Source organism: Bombina bombina, chromosome 6, assembly GCF_027579735.1.
Source record: "Bombina bombina isolate aBomBom1 chromosome 6, aBomBom1.pri, whole genome shotgun sequence".
NCBI classification, from domain to species: Eukaryota; Metazoa; Chordata; class Amphibia; order Anura; family Bombinatoridae; genus Bombina; species Bombina bombina.
Genome location: NC_069504.1, coordinates 864,831,906 through 864,853,494, shown reverse-complemented (window position 1 = coordinate 864,853,494; position 21,589 = coordinate 864,831,906). Strand labels below are relative to the sequence as shown.

The 21,589-nt window shown below is 43.5% G+C and overlaps 1 protein-coding gene across 4 annotated transcripts in view; it reads left to right on the top strand.

Annotated features, from left to right (window-relative positions):
• MINK1 (misshapen like kinase 1) overlaps positions 1–21,589 on the top strand; it is a 675,211-nt gene that overhangs the window by 399,254 nt on the left and 254,368 nt on the right. For all 4 annotated transcript variants that reach the window (XM_053718325.1, XM_053718327.1, XM_053718326.1 and 1 more), the window contains one exon: positions 4,972–5,163. In XM_053718325.1, coding sequence (XP_053574300.1) covers positions 4,972–5,163 — 192 coding nt within the window. The remainder of the gene's footprint in view (positions 1–4,971; positions 5,164–21,589) is intronic.

Sequence of the window (21,589 nt, the reverse complement as noted above, 5' to 3'; positions counted from 1 at the left end):
TCAAAAAAGACCCTATTCGGGCCTGAACTGAAAGAGATTATTTCAGACATCACTGGAGGGAAAGGCCATGCCCTCCCTCAGGATAAAACAAATAAAATGAGGACCAAACAAAATAATTTTCGTTCCTTTCGGAACTTCAAGGGTGGTCCCGCTTCAGCTTCCCCTGCTGCAAAGCAAGAGGGGAATTTTGCCCAATCCAAGTCAGTCTGGAGACCTAACCAGGCTTGGAACAAGGGTAAACAGGCCAAGAAGCCTGCAGCATGAAGGAGAAGCCCCCGATCCGGGACCGGATCTAGTAGGGGGCAGACTCTCTCTCTTCACTCAGGCTTGGGCAAGAGATGTTCACGATTCCTGGGCTTTAGAAATTGTGTCCCAGGGATATCTTCTGGACTTCAAAGACTCCCCCCCAAGGGGGAGATTTCACATTTCTCAATTGTCTGTAAACCAGAGGTGTTTGTACGCTGTGTAGAAGACCTACATACCATGGGAGTCATCCGCCCAGTTCCAAAAGCGGAACAAGGGCTAGGGTTTTACTCAAACCTGTTTGTGGTTCCCAGAAAAGAGGGAACTTTCAGACCAATCTTGGATCTCAAAATTCTAAACAAATTCCTCAGAGTACCATCATTCAAGATGGAGACTATTCGGACTATTCTACCGTTGATCCAGGAGGGTCAATATATGACTACCGTGGACTTAAAGGATGCGTATCTACACATCCCTATTCACAGAAATCATCATCAATTCCTCAGATTTGCCTTTCTGGACAGGCATTACCAGTTCGTGGCCCTTCCCTTTGGGTTGGCCACGGCTCCCAGAATTTTCACAAAGGTGCTATGGTCCCTTTTGGCGGTTCTAAGACCGCGGGGCATAGCAGTGGCGCCTTATCCAGGCGTCGACTTTCCAGCTAGCCAAGTCTCACACGGACAGCGTGTTGGCTTTTCTGAGATCTCACGGGTGGAAGGTGAACATAAAAAAAAAAGAGTTCTCTCTTCCCTCTCACAAGAGTTTCCTTTCTAGGGACTCTGATAGACTCGGTAGAAATGAAAATATTTCTGACGGAGGTCAGAAAATAAAAACTCTTAACCACTTGCCGAGCTCTTCATTCCATTCCTCGGCCATCAGTGGCTCAGTGTATGGAGGTAATCGGACTCATGGTAGCGGCAATGGACATAGTTCCTTTTGCCCGCCTACACCTCAGACCACTGCAACTATGCATGCTCAAACGGTGGAATGGGGATTATGCAGATTTATCTCCTCAACTGCATCTGGACCAGGAGACCAGAGATTCTCTTCTCTGGTGGTTGTCTCAGGACCACCTGTCTCAGGGAATGTGTTTCCGCAGGCCAGAGTGGCTCATAGTAACAGATGCCAGCCTGCTAGTCTGGAACTCTCTGAAAGCCCAGGGCTTATGGTCTCGGGAGGAAACTCTCCTCCCGATAAACATTCTAGAACTGAGAGCGATATTCAATGCTCTTCAGGCGTGGCCTCAGCTAGCTGCGGCCAAATTCACCAGATTTCAGTCGGACAACATCACGAATGTAGCTTATATCAATCGTCAAGGAGGAACACGGAGTTCTCTAGCGATGATGGAGGTAACCAAAATAATCCGATGGGCGGAGGATCACTCTTGCCATCTCTCAGCAATCCGTATCCCAGGGGTAGAGAACTGGGAGGCGGATTTCCTAAGTCATCAGACTTTTTATCCGGGGGAGTGGGAGCTCCATCCAGAGGTATTTGCCCAGCTGACTCAGCTATGGGGCACACCAGAATTGGATCTGATTGCGTCCCATCAGAACGCCAAACTTCCTCGTTACGGGTCCAGGTCCTGGGATCCCCAGGCGGTACTGATAGATGCTCTAGCAGTGACCTGGTCTTTCAATCGGGCCTATGTATTTCCACCGTTTCCTCTCCTCCCACGTCTGGTTGCCAGAATCAAGCAGGAGAGAGCTTTGGTGATTCTAATAGCACCTGCGTGGCCACGCAGGACTTGGTATGCAGACCTATTGGAAATGTCATCTGTTCCACCGTGGACTCTGCCAGTGAGGCAGGACCTTCTAATCCAAGGTCCATTCAAGCATCCATATCTAATTTCTCTGCATCTGACTGCTTGGAGATAGAACGCCTTATTCTATCAAAGCGTGGTTTCTCTGAGTCGGTCATTGATACCCTGATTCAAGCTAGAAAGCCTGTCACCAGGAAAATCTATCATAAGATTTGGTCGCAAATATCTTTATTGGTGTGAATCCAAGGGTTACTCATGGAGTAAGATTAGGATTCCTAGAATATTGTCTTTTCTCCAAGAAGGATTGGAGAAGGGATTATCAGCTAGTTCCTAAAAAGGACAGATATCTGCTTTGTCTATTCTTTTACACAAACGTCTGGCAGATGTTCCAGACGTTCAAGCGTTTTGTCAGGCCTTAGTCAGGATCAAGCCTGTATTTAAACCTGTTGCTCCGCCATGGAGCCTAAACTTAGTTCTTAAAGTTCTTTAAGGGGTTCCATTTGAAACTATGCATTCCATAGATATTAAGCTTCTATCTTGGAAAGTTTTGTTTTTAGTAGCTATCTGTTCGGCTCGAAGAGTTTCTGAGTTATCTGCTTTACAGTGTGACTCACCTTACCTTGTTTTCCATGCAGATAAGGTGGTTTTGCGTACCAAACCTGGATTCCTTCCTAAGGTTGTTTCTAATAGGAATATCAATCAGGAAATTATTGTTCCTTCACTGTGTCCTAATCCTTCATCAAAGAAGGAACGTCTGTTGCACAATCTTGATGTGGTTCGTGCTTTAAAGTTCTACTTACAAGCAACTAAAGATTTCCGTCAAACATATTCATTATTTGTTGTTTACTCTGGTAAGCGGAGAGGTCAAAAGGCTACGGCTACCTCTCTTTCTTTTTGGCTGAAAAGCATCATCCGTTTGGCTTATGAGACTGCTGGCCAGCAGCCTCCTGAAAGAATTACTGCTCATTCTACTAGAGCAGTGGCTTCCACATGGGCTTTTAAAAAATTTAGGCTTCTGTTGAACAGGTTTGTAAGGCGGTGACTTGATATTAAGCTTTTATCTTGGAAAGATTTGTTTTTGATGGCTATTTCCTCGGCTCGAAGAGTCTCTGAGTTATCTGCCTTACATTGTGATTCTCCTTATCTGATCTTTCATTCAGACAAGGTAGTACTGCGTACTAAACCTGGGTTTTTGCCTAAGGTTGTTTCTAACAGGAATATCAATCAAGAGATTGTTGTTCCATCATTATGTTCTAATCCTTCTTCAAAGAAGGAACGTCTTTTGCATAATCTAGACGTGGTCCGTGCTCTGAAGTTCTACTTACAGGCAACTAAAGATTTTAGACAAACTTCTTCTCTGTTTGTCGTTTACTCTGGACAGGGGAGAGGTCAAAAGGCTTCGGCTACCTCTCTCTCTTTTTGGCTTCGTAGCATAATACGTGCAACTTGGTCTTCGCTTCATACATTTTTCCAAATTATACAAATTCGATACTTTTGCTTCTTCAGAGACTATTTTTGGGAGAAAGGTTCTACAAGCAGTGGTGCCTTCTGTTTAAGGTACCTGTCTTGTCCCTCCCTTCATCAGTGTCCTAAAGCTTTGGTATTGGTATCCCACAAGTATGGATGAATCCGTGGACTCGATACATCTTACAAGAGAAAACAGAATTTATGCTTACCTGATAAATTTCTTTCTCTTGTGATGTATCGAGTCCACGGCCCGCCCTGTCTGTAGTATATTTTTATTTTAAAAACTTCAGTCACCTCTGCACCCTATAGTTTCTCCTTTTTCTTCCTAGCCTTCGGTCGAATGACTGGGGGGGTGGAGCTAAGGAAGGAGCTATATAGACAGCTCTGCTGTGGGTGCTCTCTTTGCCACTTCATGTTAGGAAGGAGAATATCCCACAAGTATGGATGAATCCGTGGACTCGATACATCACAAGAGAAAGAAATTTATCAGGTAAGCATAAATTCTGTTTTTTAAAAAAAAAATACTATTAAAAACAGGGGCACTTTAATTCATCAAAGTTTAGAAAGCAGCCGTTTTGTTTAAAAACTTACCTTTGTTCTTTTCACAGCCAGAGCAGCTTCCCCCACCCAGAGATCCTCTCTTCACACACCAGCAATGACTAATCTGGCTTTCTCCAATCACGGCATGGCCTCAGGCAATGACTCCCCTGGGGGAAAAGCCATGATTGGAGGAAGCCGCCGGATTAGTCATTGCTGACATGTGAAGAGAGGATCTCCAGGTGGGCGAAGCTGCTCTGGCTGTGAAAAGAACAAAAAAAAAGCAAAACAGCTGCTTTCTAAACTTTGATGAATGAAAATGCCCCTGTTTTTAATAGTATTTTTAAAAACCGGGCTTTCATTCATCAAAGTTTACCTTCACTTTAAATTCATACACAGCATGGGCACGAATCCATTGGAGACATGGTGTCAACATACATCCTACACTTGTTACATTATACATAGCAACTATTTTTTTATTTTTTAAAAATAATAATTAACAGGTTTTGTCCAGAGGCTTAATCAGGTATTCAAGCCCAATCTTTCAGTGAAGGTGTACTTCCCTCCTGTTGTTCCCACACTATGCCCCTTTCGTCTCTCCTTTTCTTGTGTTTAAATTAGAAGCATTTCAGTAAACCTTAAAAAATGTGTTGTACATTTTGTAAGTTTGCTGTTTTGTATAACTTTATGTTCTTTATGTAAAAAAAAAAAAATATATATATATATAAATTTGATGTTATTTCAAAGTTTAAATATGTCAATGTATTCTGCAGCATTAAAAGGCACAGTGTTTGCTTTTTCCGCTTGTTGTTATTATTTTTCATGTATGTCCCTATAAAGTCACGTTTATAATTCTTCATTATCAGCAATGCTTTACCAACCTTTATAGATATGCATTATCATTTAACAGCATGGCATATGAAATACCAGATTAGGGACATACTGAGATGGATTTGTTTTGGCAGGAATATAAAAGGAAGCAGTTAGAGGAGCAGCGCCAGTCGGAACGTTTGCAGCGGCAGCTCCAGCAGGAACATGCCTATCTCAAGTCTTTGCAGCAACAGCAACAACAACAGAAGCAGCAGGAGAAGAAACCATTGTATCATTACAACCGGGGTGTTATGAATCCCAGTGAGAAGCCAGCTTGGGCTAGAGAGGTATGGTCCTCGGAAGTTGAAAATTGCAAGTTAGAATAGTTCAATTTATTACTCGTCAAATGGTAAAAATTAAGAGTTTTAAACCATAATGGTTTGTACTTGCACAAGTTTAGATTTTTGTCATGCAGGTCCAGGGTTGTATATTTTTTTAAAGGGCTGCAGACAACCTTGCGTAACTAAATGCAGTCCTTCCTATCTATTGGAATATTCTTCCTTTGTCTACCTGATTCTCATTTTTGGCAATATTATAGATATGTGAAAGGCTAGAGAGCTATCAATTAACACTAGAGCAGATTGTTGGGTTGGAGTAGAAATGAGAGAGGAACATACAGAGCATGCTCCTCACGTAGGAGAATAATTCATTAATACACACACCAGCTTACAAACTCATATTGCTTTAATTTTGCTCTGAATGCATTTCTAGCAAAAACAGTCCTTTGCAATTGTGTAAGGATTGAATCGCCTATAGTCTCTCTAAAGGTTGTATGCAGCTTTTCACTAAAGCTCTCTCTTCTTCTCGTATTTTTTAACTAATAGACAGATGAATAGAGTTCATTGGCAAACGGGCAAAACATTTGCAATATTTTTCCTTGATTATATTGTTGTTGTGAGAATATGCTGCCTTGAGATCAGAGAAAATACTAATAATTCAGCTTTATTTCCTTCCTAAGATAGGGAGAGTCCACAACTTCTTTCCTTACTGTTGGGAAATACAACACCTGGCCACGAGGAGGAGGCAAAGACACCCCAGCCAAAGGATTAAATATCCCTCCCACTTCCTCATTACACCAGTCATTCTTTGCCTTTCATCACGTTAGGAGGTGACAGAGAAGTGTCAGAAGATTCGGATAGTCTTGAAAAAGGGTATCTACCCTTCGAGATAGGACTGGAGTTTTAAGTAGTCATGTCAACCTCTTAGTGAGAGTATTGATGAAAGTTAGAGTCTGGAGATGCAGGGAAAGTTTTTATGCGAAACCATCCAGACTACTGCTAACAGCCCCTAAGCAATCAGTGTTGATGAGTTTCACTGCCTGCTTTCTCTCACTCAAGTCCATGTCAGGAGCGATGCTATAAAACTGTCACACTTGAGACTCTGTGTTCTGTTCCACAGCATGAATCCTGGAGGTAAGATAGTTTACATTTTTACACATAAAACGCTTTAACAGGGTCACAGTGTGGCTCCTTTATATCTTGATAGGATCCAGGTTTAATATCCTCTGAAGGGGGTTTATTGAACAGTTGGGGTTAATTAATCATTGTATTCATTATTTACATGCTGCTTCGTGTAATTTTTTTTTCCTGGGCTGATAGACTGGGTTTTTTTTGGCTGGAACACTTTAAAAGTGTTGCACAGCTTCTATTGCTTGCTGTACTTGTTATAACAGGGGAAGTGCTGTCCTGTACTCCATGTGACCGGGTGTGGTCTATGTTAATTTCCTCCATTGTGGCTCAGACTTGAACCTGAGGAGAGCGTTTCTTCTTAACTGTCTGGGTCTAGGAGGTGGTGACTGCCCCAGCCATTGGGCGTATAAAGGTGCAGTTTTCTATAATAAAAAACGTTTTTATTTGTGTCCTTCTGTGGGTATAACCTGAGCTATGGAGGACTCGTTAGAAGGTACTCCTTCTGTACTAAATCATACCTGTTTATATTGTGAGGAGGCCGTGGTTTTCCCGCCCACTCAATTATGTTCCACATGCCTTAACGCCGTTATATAACTAAGAAGGGAGACAAGCCTGCTAAAGCTCTTAGTCCCTCTGAGCCGTCTACCTCTCAGGACTCAGCGTCCTGTGAGATTACTACCCTTGCTACATTATCCACTCTACATGCAGTTCCCCGTAGCACATCTAATCTTCAAACCAGAGGGGGCCTTTTTCCTGAAAGGTTAAACATTGCTCTCCTGACCCGGAGTCATCTAAATATTTGTCAGATTTAGCTATGTCCCAGTTATTCGATGATGAGTTAACCTCTGTAGCTTCAGATGGTGAACTTTCTGGGTCGGAGTCCTTAGTGTCTAAGCCTCCTGCTGCAAAGGAACCATCCTTTAGATTTAAAATTGAGCACCTGCGTTTTTTAATAACGGAGGTTCTGTCCACGCTAGAGGTTCCAGAGGCCGCACTGCCTGAAGAACCCATGATACCTAAATCAGACCGAGTTTATGAAGATAGGAAAGTTCCTTTGACTTTCCCTGTGCTGGTTAAGATGGCGAACATTATTAAGAACGAATAGGAAAGAATATGTTCTTCCTTTTCCCCCCTCGTCTACTTTTAAAAAGTTGTTCCCAGTCCCGGACTCTCAACTGGATTTGTGGGGCTCCATTCCTAAGGTGGATGGTGCTATCTCTACGCTTGCTAAACGTACTACTATACCTCTTGGGGATAGTTCTTCGTTCAGAGAGCCGATGGATAAGAAAATGGAAACCTTTCTGAGAAAGGGTGGGGGGCCTGTCCTCTGGGAGGCGAGTTCTCTACCGCTCCCTACTACTACACATGCGGGTAACCCAAGTTTATGTTTTTTCCTCTTCGGAAGGGTGGATCCCCCCCCCTTCCCTGCGGGTGTGACTGTTCCTGAGTGTTGTGCCTTTCGTTACAGTCTGGCTCGCCTTCGTGTTCTACTCAGACACTTTTTTGAGCTGTTTGGGGACCCTAATCCTTCTCGGTTATGAGACACATTAGTCTCCTCCTTCGAATGGCTCACCTCGTTAGACATGGGGGATGAAGTAATATTCTTTAAGTCTTGTTATTGAGATCCTTTCCAGTTTTGTTGGAAGAACAGGGTTTCCGTTAGGCTGGCCCTGAGGATCATTCTGTTCTTCTTGGGCGTTAACCCTCGGGTTGCCTGTTATTTTATCCGGTTAGGATTAATTTTCTTTTTCATACTATGTTTCCTGCGTGAACTTCTCTGGGATCGACATTCGCTGTTTGCTTCTACGGAAGTTGTTTGGGACACGTTAGTCCCATGTTTGTCTGTCTGTTTTTCTTTCCTTCCTCTCAGAGTGCGGATTTAGCCAGCTTGGCAGTAATGACCTGGTTGCAGGCTGGCCCCATTGACTCAGGTCAGTCAGTTATGTTCTTTAGGCCGCTCTAGAGCGCCTTGTTCCTCGGGCTCAGGGATTCAAGGGACTGCTGAGCCATCCTCCTCGGGGGGGGGGGGGGGCCTGTCCTGTCCTCTGGGAGGCGAGTTCTCTAGTGCTCCTACTACTACACATGCTGGTAACCCAAGTTTATGTTTTTTTTCCTCTTCGGAGTATGGATTGTTTCCCCCCCCCCCCCCCCCCCCCCCGGAGGTTGTGGCACGTTTTCACTTTTACATACTTTTGGCGCTTGCGCGTCTACAAAGTCCAGATGTTTATTTGCGATTGTGTTTGTGCCTGATTGCCCCTGGTCTCTCAACCACAGGAGGGTATGTGCAGTTCCCTGCGGGTGTAACTGTTCCTGAGTGTTGTTCCTTTCATTACAGGCCGGCTCGTCTTCGTGTTCTACTCAGACACATTTTTGAGCTGTTTGGGGACCTATCCTTCTCGGTTATGGTACACATCAGTCTCCTCCTTCGAATGGTTCACCTTATTAGACATGGGGGGATGAAGTAATCTCCTTTAAGTCTTGTTATAGAGATCCTTTCCAGTTTTGTTACAAGAACAGGGTTTCCGTTAGGCTGGCCCTGAGGATCTTTCTGTTCTTCTTGGGCGTTAACCCTCGGGTTGCCTGTTATTTTATCCGGTTAGGATTAATTTTCTTTTTCATACTATGTTTCCTGCGGGAACTTCTCTGGGATCGATACTCGCTGTTTGCTTCTACGGAAATTGTTCGGGACACGTTAGTCCCATGTTTTTCTGTTTTTCTTTCCTCCCTCTCCGAGGGCGGATTTAGCCAGCTTGGCAGTTATGACCTGGTTGCAGGCTGGTCCTGCTTGGGTTCAGATCTTCTGTAACATAGTAACATAGTAACATAGTAGATAAGGTTGAAAAAAGACAGAAGTCCATCGAGTTCAACCTATACAAATCTAAAATAATTACAAAAAGCTCCAGTTAAGCTTAAATAACACCACTAAAAGGTGATCCTTGAACCTTTAAGACACTGCATATGAAAAGAGATTTCAAATGTGACCATGTTATGATCACTGTGACCCAAATGTTCTTTGACTTCTATGTTTGATATTATATCTGTCTTGCGGCTTTTACAGACACATGGCACCTATTATACCTTGCTGGTCAGGTTGGGGTGCTGAGTGCTATTAACATTATTTATGTTTCTTGTTATTTGTTTTACAAGTTTCAGCTAAGCATTCTCAAGAGGACTTGCGGGTCCCTGCAGCTCTCGGGATTGTTTCAGTCCTAAATAGCCGTCTCTCTGGTGACTGGGTCAGTAAATTTTGCTGCGTAACTCTCTGTTGTTTCCGATACCCTTGGAGCCTAGAGTATTCCTTCCCACGTGGTGGGAAAATTAGAGGGTTTTAGCGCCTCTTTTCTGCCAGTAGGGGCAGTATTGCTTTAAGGTTGCCTTGGGGAACTTGTATTCCCTTCGGGATTCGGTTGTTCCTTTTTAAGGACATTAGACAGTGAGGTCTTTTTGGGCTCCAGTTAGGGTTCCTTCCCCGGTGTGGAGAATGCTCTGCATCTCCTCCTTGGGATAGAAGAGGTCCTAGTGGTTTTCCACTCATATGGTTCAGGTATTGCCATCCAGGTGGCATCCAAACCCATGTTTTGCTGTCCTCTGACTTCAAATCTGAGGTGATGTGGAGGCTTGATGTTACTTTGTTTGGGTGACTTGTCCTCACTGTTCCCCTTGTGTCTGGAGCTCGTGGCTAGCTGGTCAGCTAGCTCAGCATACTAATGCTCTGTGGCTACCCTGTACTGTAGCAAACCGAGGGTTGCTAGTTCGATCCCTCAGCCTTTTCGCCTTTCGAGGTTGATAAAATTAGCAGCGCCTTAGGGTGATTAGGCGCACTTTTCAAGCACAATCATGTTAATCATGCTCTGACACCTGTTAGATCTGGTGTCCTTTTATGGCCCTGGCTATTTGGAGTGTTGGGCTCCTGCAAGGGGTGGTCTCTTCCCTTTGGGTCGGACTTGCATGGGCTTCTTGCTCTTGTTATCCGGGTTATTCTGGAATTTTCCCTGGGAGGTCTGGTTTTTTTATATCAGATAAGGGATTTATGTGCCTGGAAGATTGTTTAATCGTAACATTTGTGGTGCCCGGGCTTCTTGTCCTGCTCTTCCGGTTGTCGAAGGTTTTACTCAGCGGTTTCTCTTTGTGGATCCCGCCGTGCGATGTTACCGGACCTTATGATCCTAGAACTGGCCTGGGGGTTCCAGTTTCCGGGGTACTTGAGCTTTGCCCTTGTTCTGGCTGTTCTGTTTTACAACTTTGCCAGATTTATTGAGAGCCGGGGCTCCTTGAGCCTTGTCTTGTTCGGACAATATGGTTCCCTTGGGACAGCCAACTAACGTGACCTAATGGTGTGCTTTCCTGCCTACCAAACAAAAGGTTTGCAGTTGCTCAGCTGTCACTTTTGTGTCTTTTATGTGTGCTAGCACGATGGTGTTTTATGGGGTTCTTCCGTGTTCGTCAGTGACGTGGCCTTGTGTCCTCTCGGTTCTTCCTATGATTTCCTGTCTTATGGGCAGGTGTTTATCGATGTTCTCCTCTTTAGGGGGCTCGTTGTCCTCCTTACAGAGGTGTGGTTCTTTCTCTTGTAAGATGTATCGAGTCCACGGATTCATCCATACTTGTGGGATATTCTCCTTCCTTACAGGAAGTGGCAAAGAGAGCACCCACAGCAGAGCTGTCTATATAGCTCCTCCCTTAGCTCCACCCCCCAGTCATTCTCTTTGCCTACTCTAAGTACTAGGAAGGGTAAAGTGAGTGTGGTGACAAAAATGTTAGTTTTTATTTTCTCAAGCAAAAGTTTGTTATTTTAAATGGTACCGGTGTGTACTATTTACTCTCTGGCAGAAAAGGGATGAAGATTTCTGCAAGGAGGATGATGATCTTAGCACTTTGTAACTAAGATCCACTGCTGTTCTCACAAGGGCTGAAGGAAAACTTCAGTTGGGGGAACGGTTTGCAGGCTAAACTGCATTGAGGTATGCTCAGTCTATTTTTTCTAGACATACTGTGATAATTCTAGAAAAGGCTGGCAATATCCCCATGAGGGAAGGGTAAGCTTTATTCAGACACTTAGTAGGAATCCCAGCTTGCATAAAGGGCTCATTAGTTACTGGTGACACTGATAGGAAAAAACGTTTTTTTTTTAATTAGCAAATATAATGTTTTTTGAGGGACTTTAAGGGGTCATTGTGGCTTGTTTAAGGGTTATTAACCCACATGGCTAGTTTGAGAAACACTCTGTTGTGTTTCTTTTAGGCCCCATAACATTGAGTGAGGTGGGAGGGGCCTATTTTCGCGCCTCAGTTGCGCATTTTCTTTTCCTCAGAGACATCCAGCTGCTTCGCCAGAGGTTCCTACTGTGTTTGAGGGCTTTAAAGAAGTTTTTGTTTCCCCACAAATCGTTCCTAAAGGGCAGGTAGGCGCCACAGCAGAGCTGTGGCAAGGTGCTGAACGTTTTTACATTAAGGGGTTAATTATTTATTTGCATAGCTGTGCAAAGTTACTAAGGCTTTATGATGCTACTGTAAAAATTTCGTTGAGTTTACTGCTTTTTTTACGTTGTTTTGCAGAGTTTGTGCAGCTTTTTTTCTCTTAAAGGCACAGCACCGTTTTTTTTCTAAGTGTTTATTTGCTTTGATTAAAGTGTTCTCCAAGCTTGCTTGTTGCATTAATAGCCTGTCCCAGGGGACTTGTTTCTGCAGACCCTCGTGGGTGATAGTGACAATGTACGCCAGCCTACTGGGCTGGGGTGCAGTCTGGAATTCGCTGAAGGCTCAGGGTGTTTGGACTCAGGTGAAGTCTCTACTTCCAATCAATATTCTGGAACTGAGAGCAATATTCAATGCGCTTCAGACGTGGCCTCAGTTGGCTTCGCCAAATTCATCAGATTCCAGTCGGACAATATCACGACTGTGGCGTATATCAATCATCAGGGGGGAACAAGGAGTTCCTTAGCGATGATAGAAGTATCAAAGATAATCTGATGGGCGGAGGCCCACTCTTGCTATCTATCAGCGATCTACATCCCAGGAGTAGAGAACTGTGAAGCGGATTTTCTAAGTCGTCAGACTTTTCATCCGGGGGAGTGGGAACTCCATCCGGAGGTGTTTGCCTCATTGACTCGCCAATGGGGCAGACCGGAATTAGACCTGATGGCATCTCGTCGGAATGCCAAGCTTCCACGTTACGGATCCAGGTTGAGGGATCCTCAGGCCGAACTGATAGATGCCTTGGCAGTACCTTGGTCGTTCAGCCTAGCTTATGTGTTTCCACCGTTTCCTCTCCTTCCACGCGTGATTGCACGGATGAAACAGGAGAGAGCTTAAGTAATCCTGATAGCGCCTGCGTGGCCACGCAGGACTTGGTATGCGGATCTAGTGGACATGTCCTCTCTGCCACCGTGGAAACTTCCTTTGAGACAGGACCTGCTCATTCAAGGTCCTTTCCTGCATCCAAATCTACATTCTCTGCAGCTGACTGCTTGGAGATTGAACGCTTGATTTTATCTAAGAGAGGATTCTCTGATTCGGTCATCGATACTTTGATACAGGCTCGAAAGCCTGTCACTAGAAAAATCTATCATAAGATATGGCGTAAATATCTTTATTGGTGTGAATCCAAGGGTTACTCATGGAGTAAATTTAGGATTCCCAGGATTCTGTCTTTTCTCCAAGAAGGATTGGAGAAAGGGTTATGAGCAAGTTCCTTAAAGGGACAAATGTCTGCTTTGTCAATTCTGCTTCACAAACGTTTGGCAGATGTTCAGTCTTTTTGTCAGACTCTAACTAGAATTAAGCCTGTATTTAGACCAATTACTTCTCCCTGGACTTTGAATTTAGTTCTTCGAGTTCTTCAAGGGGTTCCGTTTGAACCCATGCATTCCATAGATATTAAATTGTTATCTTGGAAAGTTCTGTTTTTAGTTGCTATTTCTTCTGCTCAAAGAGTTTCTGAGCTTTCAGCATTACAATGTGATTCGCCTTACCTTATATTTAATTCTGATAAGGTGGTTTTACGTACCAAACCTGGATTTCTTCCTAAGGTTGTTTCAAATAAGAATATTAATCAGGAAAATGTTGTTCCTTCATTGTGTCCTAATCCTCCTTCTAAGAAGGAGCATCTGTTACATAACTTGGACGTGGTCCGTGCCTTGAAGTTTTACTTGCAGGCGACTAAGGATTTCCGTCAATCATCTTCTTTATTCATTGTTTATTCTGGAAAGCGTAGGGGTCAGAAAGCTACGGCTACCTCTCTTTTTGGCTGAGGAGTATCATCCGCCTGGCATATGAGACTGCTGGACAGCAGCCTCTTGAAAGAATTACGGCTCATTCTACTAGGGCTGTGGCTTCCACATGGGCCTTTAAAAAGATGCTTCTGTTGAACAGATTTGTAAGGCTGCAACTTGTTCGTCCCTTCATACTTTTTCCAAATTTTCCAAATTTGATACTTTTGCTTCTTCTGAGGCTGTTTTTGTGAGAAAAGTTCTTCAAGCAGTGGTGCCTTCTGTTTAGGTCTCTGTCTTGTCCCTCCCTTTCATCCGTGTCCTGTAGCTTTGGTATTGTATCCCACAAGTAAGGATGAAATCCGTGGACTTGTCGTATCTTGTAGAAGAAAAGGAAATTTATGCTTACCTGATAAATTGATTTCTTCTACGATACGAGTCCACGGACCTCCCTATCATTTTAAGACAGATTTTATTTTTTTACAACTTCAGTCACCTCTGCACCTTTAAGCTTTTCCTTTCTCTTCCTAAAACCTTGGGTCGAATGACTGGGGGTGGAGGGAAGGGAGGAGCTATATACACAGCTCTGCTGTGATGCTCTTTGCCACTTCCTGTTAGCAGGAGGATAATATCCCACAAGTAACGTAGAAGAAATCAATTTATCAGGTAAGCATAAATTTCCTTTTTTAGAGGTTCTGTGCCTCTCCCCCTTTGAGCTCTGTTAGTAGGCTTGGCAGCCTGGATTGCCTGGAGAGTGTCCTCTGTCTTGGAGGTTGTGCAATTTCTATCTTGGGTCGCTTCTTCCTTATGGATAGTGTTTTCTCCGTGTCTTCCTACTGATGGCAGCATGTTACTGAACTCAGATGTTTATTTTCTGAGTTTGCTGCTTGTAATTTTCTGTTTGCTCAGTCTCTGAGTTCTGATGTTTTGAGGACTTTGTCTTCAGCTGTCTTTTTCGGTGCTGTTGCATGATGTTTGGGAGATGTTTCTTTTCCTAGATGATGCCCGGTTGCTCCTTGTGGGTTGGGTGTCGTCTCCCCTTGTTCTCGGGATCCATTCAGGGAGCTGTTTGGGGTGCCCGGAAGGCACATGGGTTGTGGACTCAGGAGGAGTCCTCCCTCCCAATCAATATTTTCAAACTAATGGCAATCTTCAAGGCCTTAAAGGCTTGGCCACTTCTTGGTTCGTCCCAGTTTATCAGATTCCAATCGGACAATATAACCTCGGTGGCTTACATCAACCATCAGGGGGGAGCGAGAAGTTTATTGGTGATGAAGGAAGTATTTCTGATTCTGGAGTGGGCGGAGGCCCACAGCTGTAAGCAGTCAGCGATCCACATTCCGGGTGTGGACAACTGGGAGGCGCATTTTCTCAGCAGGCAATCCTTCCATCCAGGCGAATGGTCTCTCCATCCCGAGGTGTTTGCAGAGATATGTAGCAAGTGGGGGACGCCGGAGATAAATCTCATGGCGTTCCTTCTCAATACCAAGCTACCCAGGTACGGGTCGAGGTAGAGGGATCCCCAAGCGGATCTAATAGATGCACTAGCAGTGCCCTGGAGTTTCAAACTCCTATATCTTTTTCCTCCATTACCACTTCTTCCTCGAGTGGTGACCTGCATCAAGCAGGAGCGGGTATCAGTAATCCTGATTGCCCCACCGTGGCCGTAAAGGACGTGGTTTGCGGATCTAGTGGGGATGTCCTCATCTTCTCCGTGGAAGTTACCTTTTCGCAGAGACCTGCTGATACAAGGTCCATAGGCTGACTGTGTGGAGATTGAACGCTTAGTCTTAGCCAAGAGAGGTTTCTCTGAGAACGTCATTGATACTCTTATTCAAGCTCCTAAACCAGCTACTCTGCGTATCTACCGCAAGGTGTGGAGGACCTACTTATTCTGGGGTAAAGAACATGTTTTTTCCTGGCACACAGTTAAGGTTGCAAGGATCTTAACTTTTCTCCAGGATGGGCTTGAGAAGGGCCTTTCTGCTAGTTCCCTGAGGGGACAGATTTTGGCTCTGTGGGTTTTATTGCACATGAGACTGGCTGAGCTTCCAGATGTGCAGTCCTTTAAGGCTCTGAAAGGATCAGACCTGTGTTTAGATCTGGGGCTCCTCCTTGGAGCCTAAACCTTGTACTTCAGGTTTTGCAACAGGTTCCGTTTGAGCTTCCGCATTCCGTTGACATTAAATTAATGTCATTAAACCTTGGAAGGTTCTCTTTTAATTGGCTCTTGCCTCTGCGCAGAGTTTCTGAGATCTCTGCCTTGCAATGTCAGCCCCCTTATCTGATTTTTCATGCAGATAAGGCAGTTTTACCTACTAAATTTGGTTTTCTTCCTAAGGTTGTGTCAGATCGCAACATCAATCAGGAGATTGTGGTTCCTTCCTTATGTCCTAATCCCTGTTCATTGAAGGAATGCTTACTTCACAATTTGGATGTGGTTCGTGCTTTGAAGTTCTATCTTCAGGCTACTAAGGAGTTTAGACAATCTTGTCTATTCTGGGAAGCGTAAGGGGCAGAGGGCTACTTCGACTTCCCTATCTTTTTGGTTAAGGAGTGTCATCCACTTAGCTTACGAGACAGCGGGACATTGTCATCTTGAGAGGATAACGGCTCATTCCACTAGAGCAGTGGCTTCCTTTTGGGCCCTTAAGAACGAGGCCTCTATGGATCAGATTTGTAAGGTAGCTACCTGGTCCTCCTTACATACTTTTTCAGATTTTTACAAGTTTGATGTTTTTGCTTCGGCTGAAGCAGCTTTCGGGAGAAACGTTTTGCAGGCTGTGGTACCCTCAGACTGAGGTTTTTGCTTCCTCACTAGATAGTTACCTCACTATATAGTTATTTTTGTAAGACTTACTACAAAGCTGGGCAGGATTGATGGCTTTATGGCCAGGCTTAGTACTTCAAAGGCTTTGCCAAGTTTCCCCCAAGTCTTTGTGAGGTAATCACACTTAGAATTTACCCTAACGTCTTTATGATCAGAATTCCCTTTTCTTTTTTATGTGTATCCAACTTTGCTGGGGAAAAATGTTATCATTTTCTGCTTTTACCTAACACTTACACTGTAAGACATATTTTTGCAGCAGCTGAAATTTCCTTTTTATTTAGCGTACAAATCTGGGCTTGAATTTGAAATGGGTGCAAGAGCTTTTAATCATTCTTTATTTTTCAAGGTTTTGCTTATATTAATTCTTCAAAGAGGTCAATTACACAGTCTTGAGATCTACCGCTTTTACTTGATGCTCCCATTGTACATTGGGCTAGATTACAAGTGGACCTCTAATTTAACGTGTGCCTATAAATGGGCAAATTCATCCGTTTGCGGGTGCAGGTTAAATAACCAGCCATTACAAGTGGGTGGTTAATGCTACTGCAAGCTCTGAGTAGCAATTGGTGCTCTGAAAATTAACCAGAGGTCAGACCTCTGGTTAATTTTAAAAATGTCCCCCAATTGACCCCAAAATAAAGTATAAAATATATCAGCATTTTTATTTTTGTTTAACATTACTACACAAAGCAGTTTTAATTGCTTAACGTTTGCAGATGTGGGGTGTTAGATATGTAAAGGCCCTTTTCAGTGCCGTTTTTTTACAGTCTATGGGGACTGTGTTATTGCTACAAATATGTATATTCTTATATACAAAAATAAAGAATCAAATCCCTGTGCTACACCTCTAAACAATAGATAAAATATATAGTATACATATATGTAAAAACAAACCGCAACATTTCAATGTATGGCAATATATTATATATGAAAGTCCATCAGATGTTGGCAGCTGAATACAACAAATAGAGGAAGCCTTAAACGAAAAAGATACAACAAAAGTTAGAAATTCAGCACTGCAAATGAAGGAACAATCTAAAAAATCTTACCTCTAGATTTAGAGTTCTGCGGCCAAAGGGGTGCGTTAGCTACGCGTGCTTTTTTTCCCCCGCACCTTTTAAATATCGCTGGTATTTAGAGTTCACAGAAGGGCTGCGTTAGGCTCCAAAAAGGGAGCGTATAGCATAATTTACCGCCACTGCAACTCTCAATACCAGCGGTGCTTACGGACGCGGCCAGCTTAAAAAACGTGCTCGTGCACGATTCCCCCATAGGAAACAATGGGGCCGTTTGAGCTGAAAAAAAAACCTAACACCTGCAAAAAAGCAGTGTTCAGCTCCTAACGCAGCCCCATTGTTTCCTATGGGGAAACACTTCCTACGTCTGCACCCAACACCCTAACATGTACCCCGAGTCTAAATACCCCTAACCTTACATTTATTAACCCCTAATCTGCCTCCCCCGCTATCACTGACCCCTGCATATTATTTTTAACCCCTAATCTGCCTCTGCAACCTACGTTATCCCTATGTACCCCTAATCTGCTGCCCCTAACATCGCCGACCCCTATATTATATTTATTACCCCCTAATCTGCCGCCCCCAACGTCACTGCCACCTACCTACAATTATTAACCCCTAATCTGCCGCCACCTACCTACACTTATTAACCCCTAATCTGCCGACCGGACCTCACCGCTACTATAATAAAGTTATTAACCCCTAATCCGCCTCACTCCTGCCTCAATAACCCTATAATAAATAGTATTAACCCCTAATCTGCCCTCCCTAACATCACCGACACCTCACTTCAAGTATTAACCCCTAATCTGCCGACCGGACCTCACCGCTACTCTATTACATGTATTAACCCCTAAAACTAAGTCTAACACTAACACCCCCCTAAGTTAAATATAATTTTTATCTAACGAAAAAAATTAACTCTTATTAAATAAATTATTCCTATTTAAAGCTAAATACTTACCTGTAAAATAAACCCTAATATAGCTACAATATAAATAATAATTATATTGCAGCTATTTTAGGATTAATATTTATTTTACGGGCAACTTTGTATTTATTTTAACCAGGTACAATAGCTATTAAATAGTTAAAAACTATTTAATAGCTACCTAGTTAAAATAATTACAAAATTACCTGTAAAATAAATCCTAACCTAAGTTACAATTAAACCTAACACTACACTATCATTAAATTAATTAAATACCTACAATTATCTACAATTAAACCTAACACTACACTATCAATAAATTAATTAAATACCTACAATTATCTACAATTAAACCTAACACTACACTATCAATAAATTAATTAAATAAAATACCTACCAATAAATACAATTAAACTAACTAAAGTACAAAAAATAAAAAAATAATTTACAAACATTAGAAAAAGATTACAACAATTTTAAGCTAATTACACCTACTCTAAGCCCCCTAATAAAATAACAAAGCCCCCCAAAATAAAAAAATGCCCTACCCTATTCTAAAATACAAATAGAAAAGCTCTTTTACCTTACCAGCCCTTAAAAGGGCCTATTGCGGGGCATGCCCCAAAGAATTCAGCTCTTTTGCCTGTAAAAAAAAACATACAATACTCCCCCAACATTACAACCCACCACCCACATACCCCTAATCTAACCCAAACCCCCCTTAAATAAACCTAACACTAAGCCCCTGAAGATCTTCCTACCTTGTCTTCACCATGCCAGGTATCACCGATCGTTCCAGGCTCCGAAATCTTCATCCAAGTCCAAGCGGGGGCTGGCGATCCATAATCCGGCGGCTGAAGAGGGCCAGAAGAGGCTCCAAAGTCTTCATCCTATCCGGGAAGAAGAGGCGATCCGGACCGGCAACCATCTTGATCCAAGCGGCATCTTCTATCTTCATCCGATGACGACCGGCTCCATCTTGAAGACCTCCAACGCGGACCCATCTTCTTCTTCCGACGACTTCCTGACGAATGCCGGTTCCTTTAAGGGACGTCATCCAAGATGGCGTCCCTCGAATTCCGATTGGCTGATAGGATTCTATCAGCCAATCGGAATTAAGGTAGGAAAATTCTGATCAGCCTATCAGAATCAAGTTCAATCCGATTGGCTGATTCAATCAGCTAATCAGATTGAGCTCGCATTCTATTGGCTGTTCCGATTATCCAATAGAATGCGAGCTCAATCTGATTGGCTGATCGGATCAGCCAATCGGATTGAACTTGATTCTGATTGGCTGATTCCATCAGCCAATCATATTTTCCTACCTTAATTCCGATTGGCTGATAGAATCCTACCAGCCAATCGGAATTCGAGGGACGCCATCTTGGATGACGTCCCTTAAAGGAACCGTCATTCGTCGGGAAGTCGTCGGAAGAAGAAGATGGGTCCGCGATGGAGGTCTTCAAGATGGAGCCGGTCGTCATCGGATGAATATAGAAGATGCCGCTTGGATCAAGATGGTTGCCGGTCCGGATCGCCTCTTCTTCCCGGATAGGATGAAGACTTTAGAGCCTCTTCTGGACCTCTTCAGCCGCCGGATTATGGATCGCCAGCCCCCGCTTGGGCTTGGATGAAGATTTCAGAGCCAGGACGGATCGGTGTGATACCCGGCGAGGTGAAGATATGGTAGGAAGATCTTCAGGGGCTTAGTGTTAGGTTTATTTAAGGGGGGTTTGGGTTAGATTAGGGGTATATGGGTGGTGGGTTTTAATGTTGGGGGGGGGTATTGTATGTGTTTTTTTTACAGGCAAAACAGCTGAATTCTTTGGGGCATGCCCCACTAAAGGTCCTTTTAAGGGTTTGGTAAGGTAAAAGAGCTTTGAACTTTTTTAATTTAGAATAGGGTAGGGCATTTAGAATTTAGAATAGGGTAGGACACTTTTTTAATTTAGAATAGGGTAGGACACTAAGCCCCTGAAGATCTCCCTACCTTATCTTCACCACGCCGGGTATCACCGATCCGTCCAGAGGAGCCTCCAAAGTCTTCATCCAAGCCCAAGCGGGGGCTGAAGAAGTCCATCATCGGGCTGAAGAGGTCCATCATCGGGCTGAAGTCTTGATCCAAGCGGGCGCTGAAGAGGTCCATCATCGGGCTGAAGTCTTCTATCAAGCGGCATCTTCAATCTTCATCCATCCGGAGCGGAGCCATCTTCTTCCAGCCAATGCGGATCCATCCTCTTCTTCTACCGACGCCTACTCACCGAATTACGGTTCCTTTAAATGACGTCATCCAAGATGGCGTCCCTCGAATTCCGATTGGCTGATAGGATTCTATCAGCCAATCGGAATTAAGGTAATAAAATTCTGATTGGCTGATGGAATCAGCCAATCAGATTCAAGTTCAATCCGATTGGCTGATCCAATCAGCCAATAGAATGCGAGCTCAATCTGATTGGCTGATTGGATCAGCCAATCGGATTGAACTTAAATCTGATTGGCTGATTCCATCAGCCAATCAGAATTATCCTACCTTAATTCCAATTGGCTGATAGAATCCTATCAGCCAATCGGAATTCGAGGGACGCCATCTTGGATGACGTCATTTAAAGGAACCGTCATTCGGCGAGTAGGCGTCGGTAGAAGAGGATGGATCCGCTCCAGATGGATGAAGATTGAAGATGCCGCTTGATAGAAGACTTCACCCCGATGATGGACCTCTTCAGCGCCCGCTTGGATCAAGACTTCAGCCCGATGATGGACCTCTTCAGCTCCCGCTTGGATCAAGACTTCAGCCCGATGATGGACTTCTTCAGCCCCCGCTTGGGCTTGGATGAAGACTTCGGAGGCTCCTCTGGACGGATCGGTGATACCCGGCGTGGTGAAGATAAGGTAGGGAGATCTTCAGGGGCTTAGTGTTAGGTTTATTTAAGGGGGGTTTGGGTTAGATTAGGGGTATGTGGGTGGTGGGTTGTAATGTTGGGGGGGTATTGTATGTTTTTTTTTTACAGGCAAAAGAGCTGAATTCTTTGGGGCATGCCCCGCAAAAGGCCCTTTTAAGGGCTGGTAAGGTAAAAGAGCTTTTCTATTTGTATTTTAGAATAGGGTAGGGCGTTTTTTTATTTTGGGGGGCTTTGTTATTTTATTAGGGGGCTTAGAGTAGGTGTAATTAGCTTAAAATTGTTGTAATCTTTTTCTAATGTTTGTAAATTATTTTTTTATTTTTTGTAACTTAGTTCTTTTTTTATTTTTTTTACTTTAGTTAGTTTATTTAATTGTATTTATTTGTAGGTATTTTATTTAATTAATTTATTGATAGT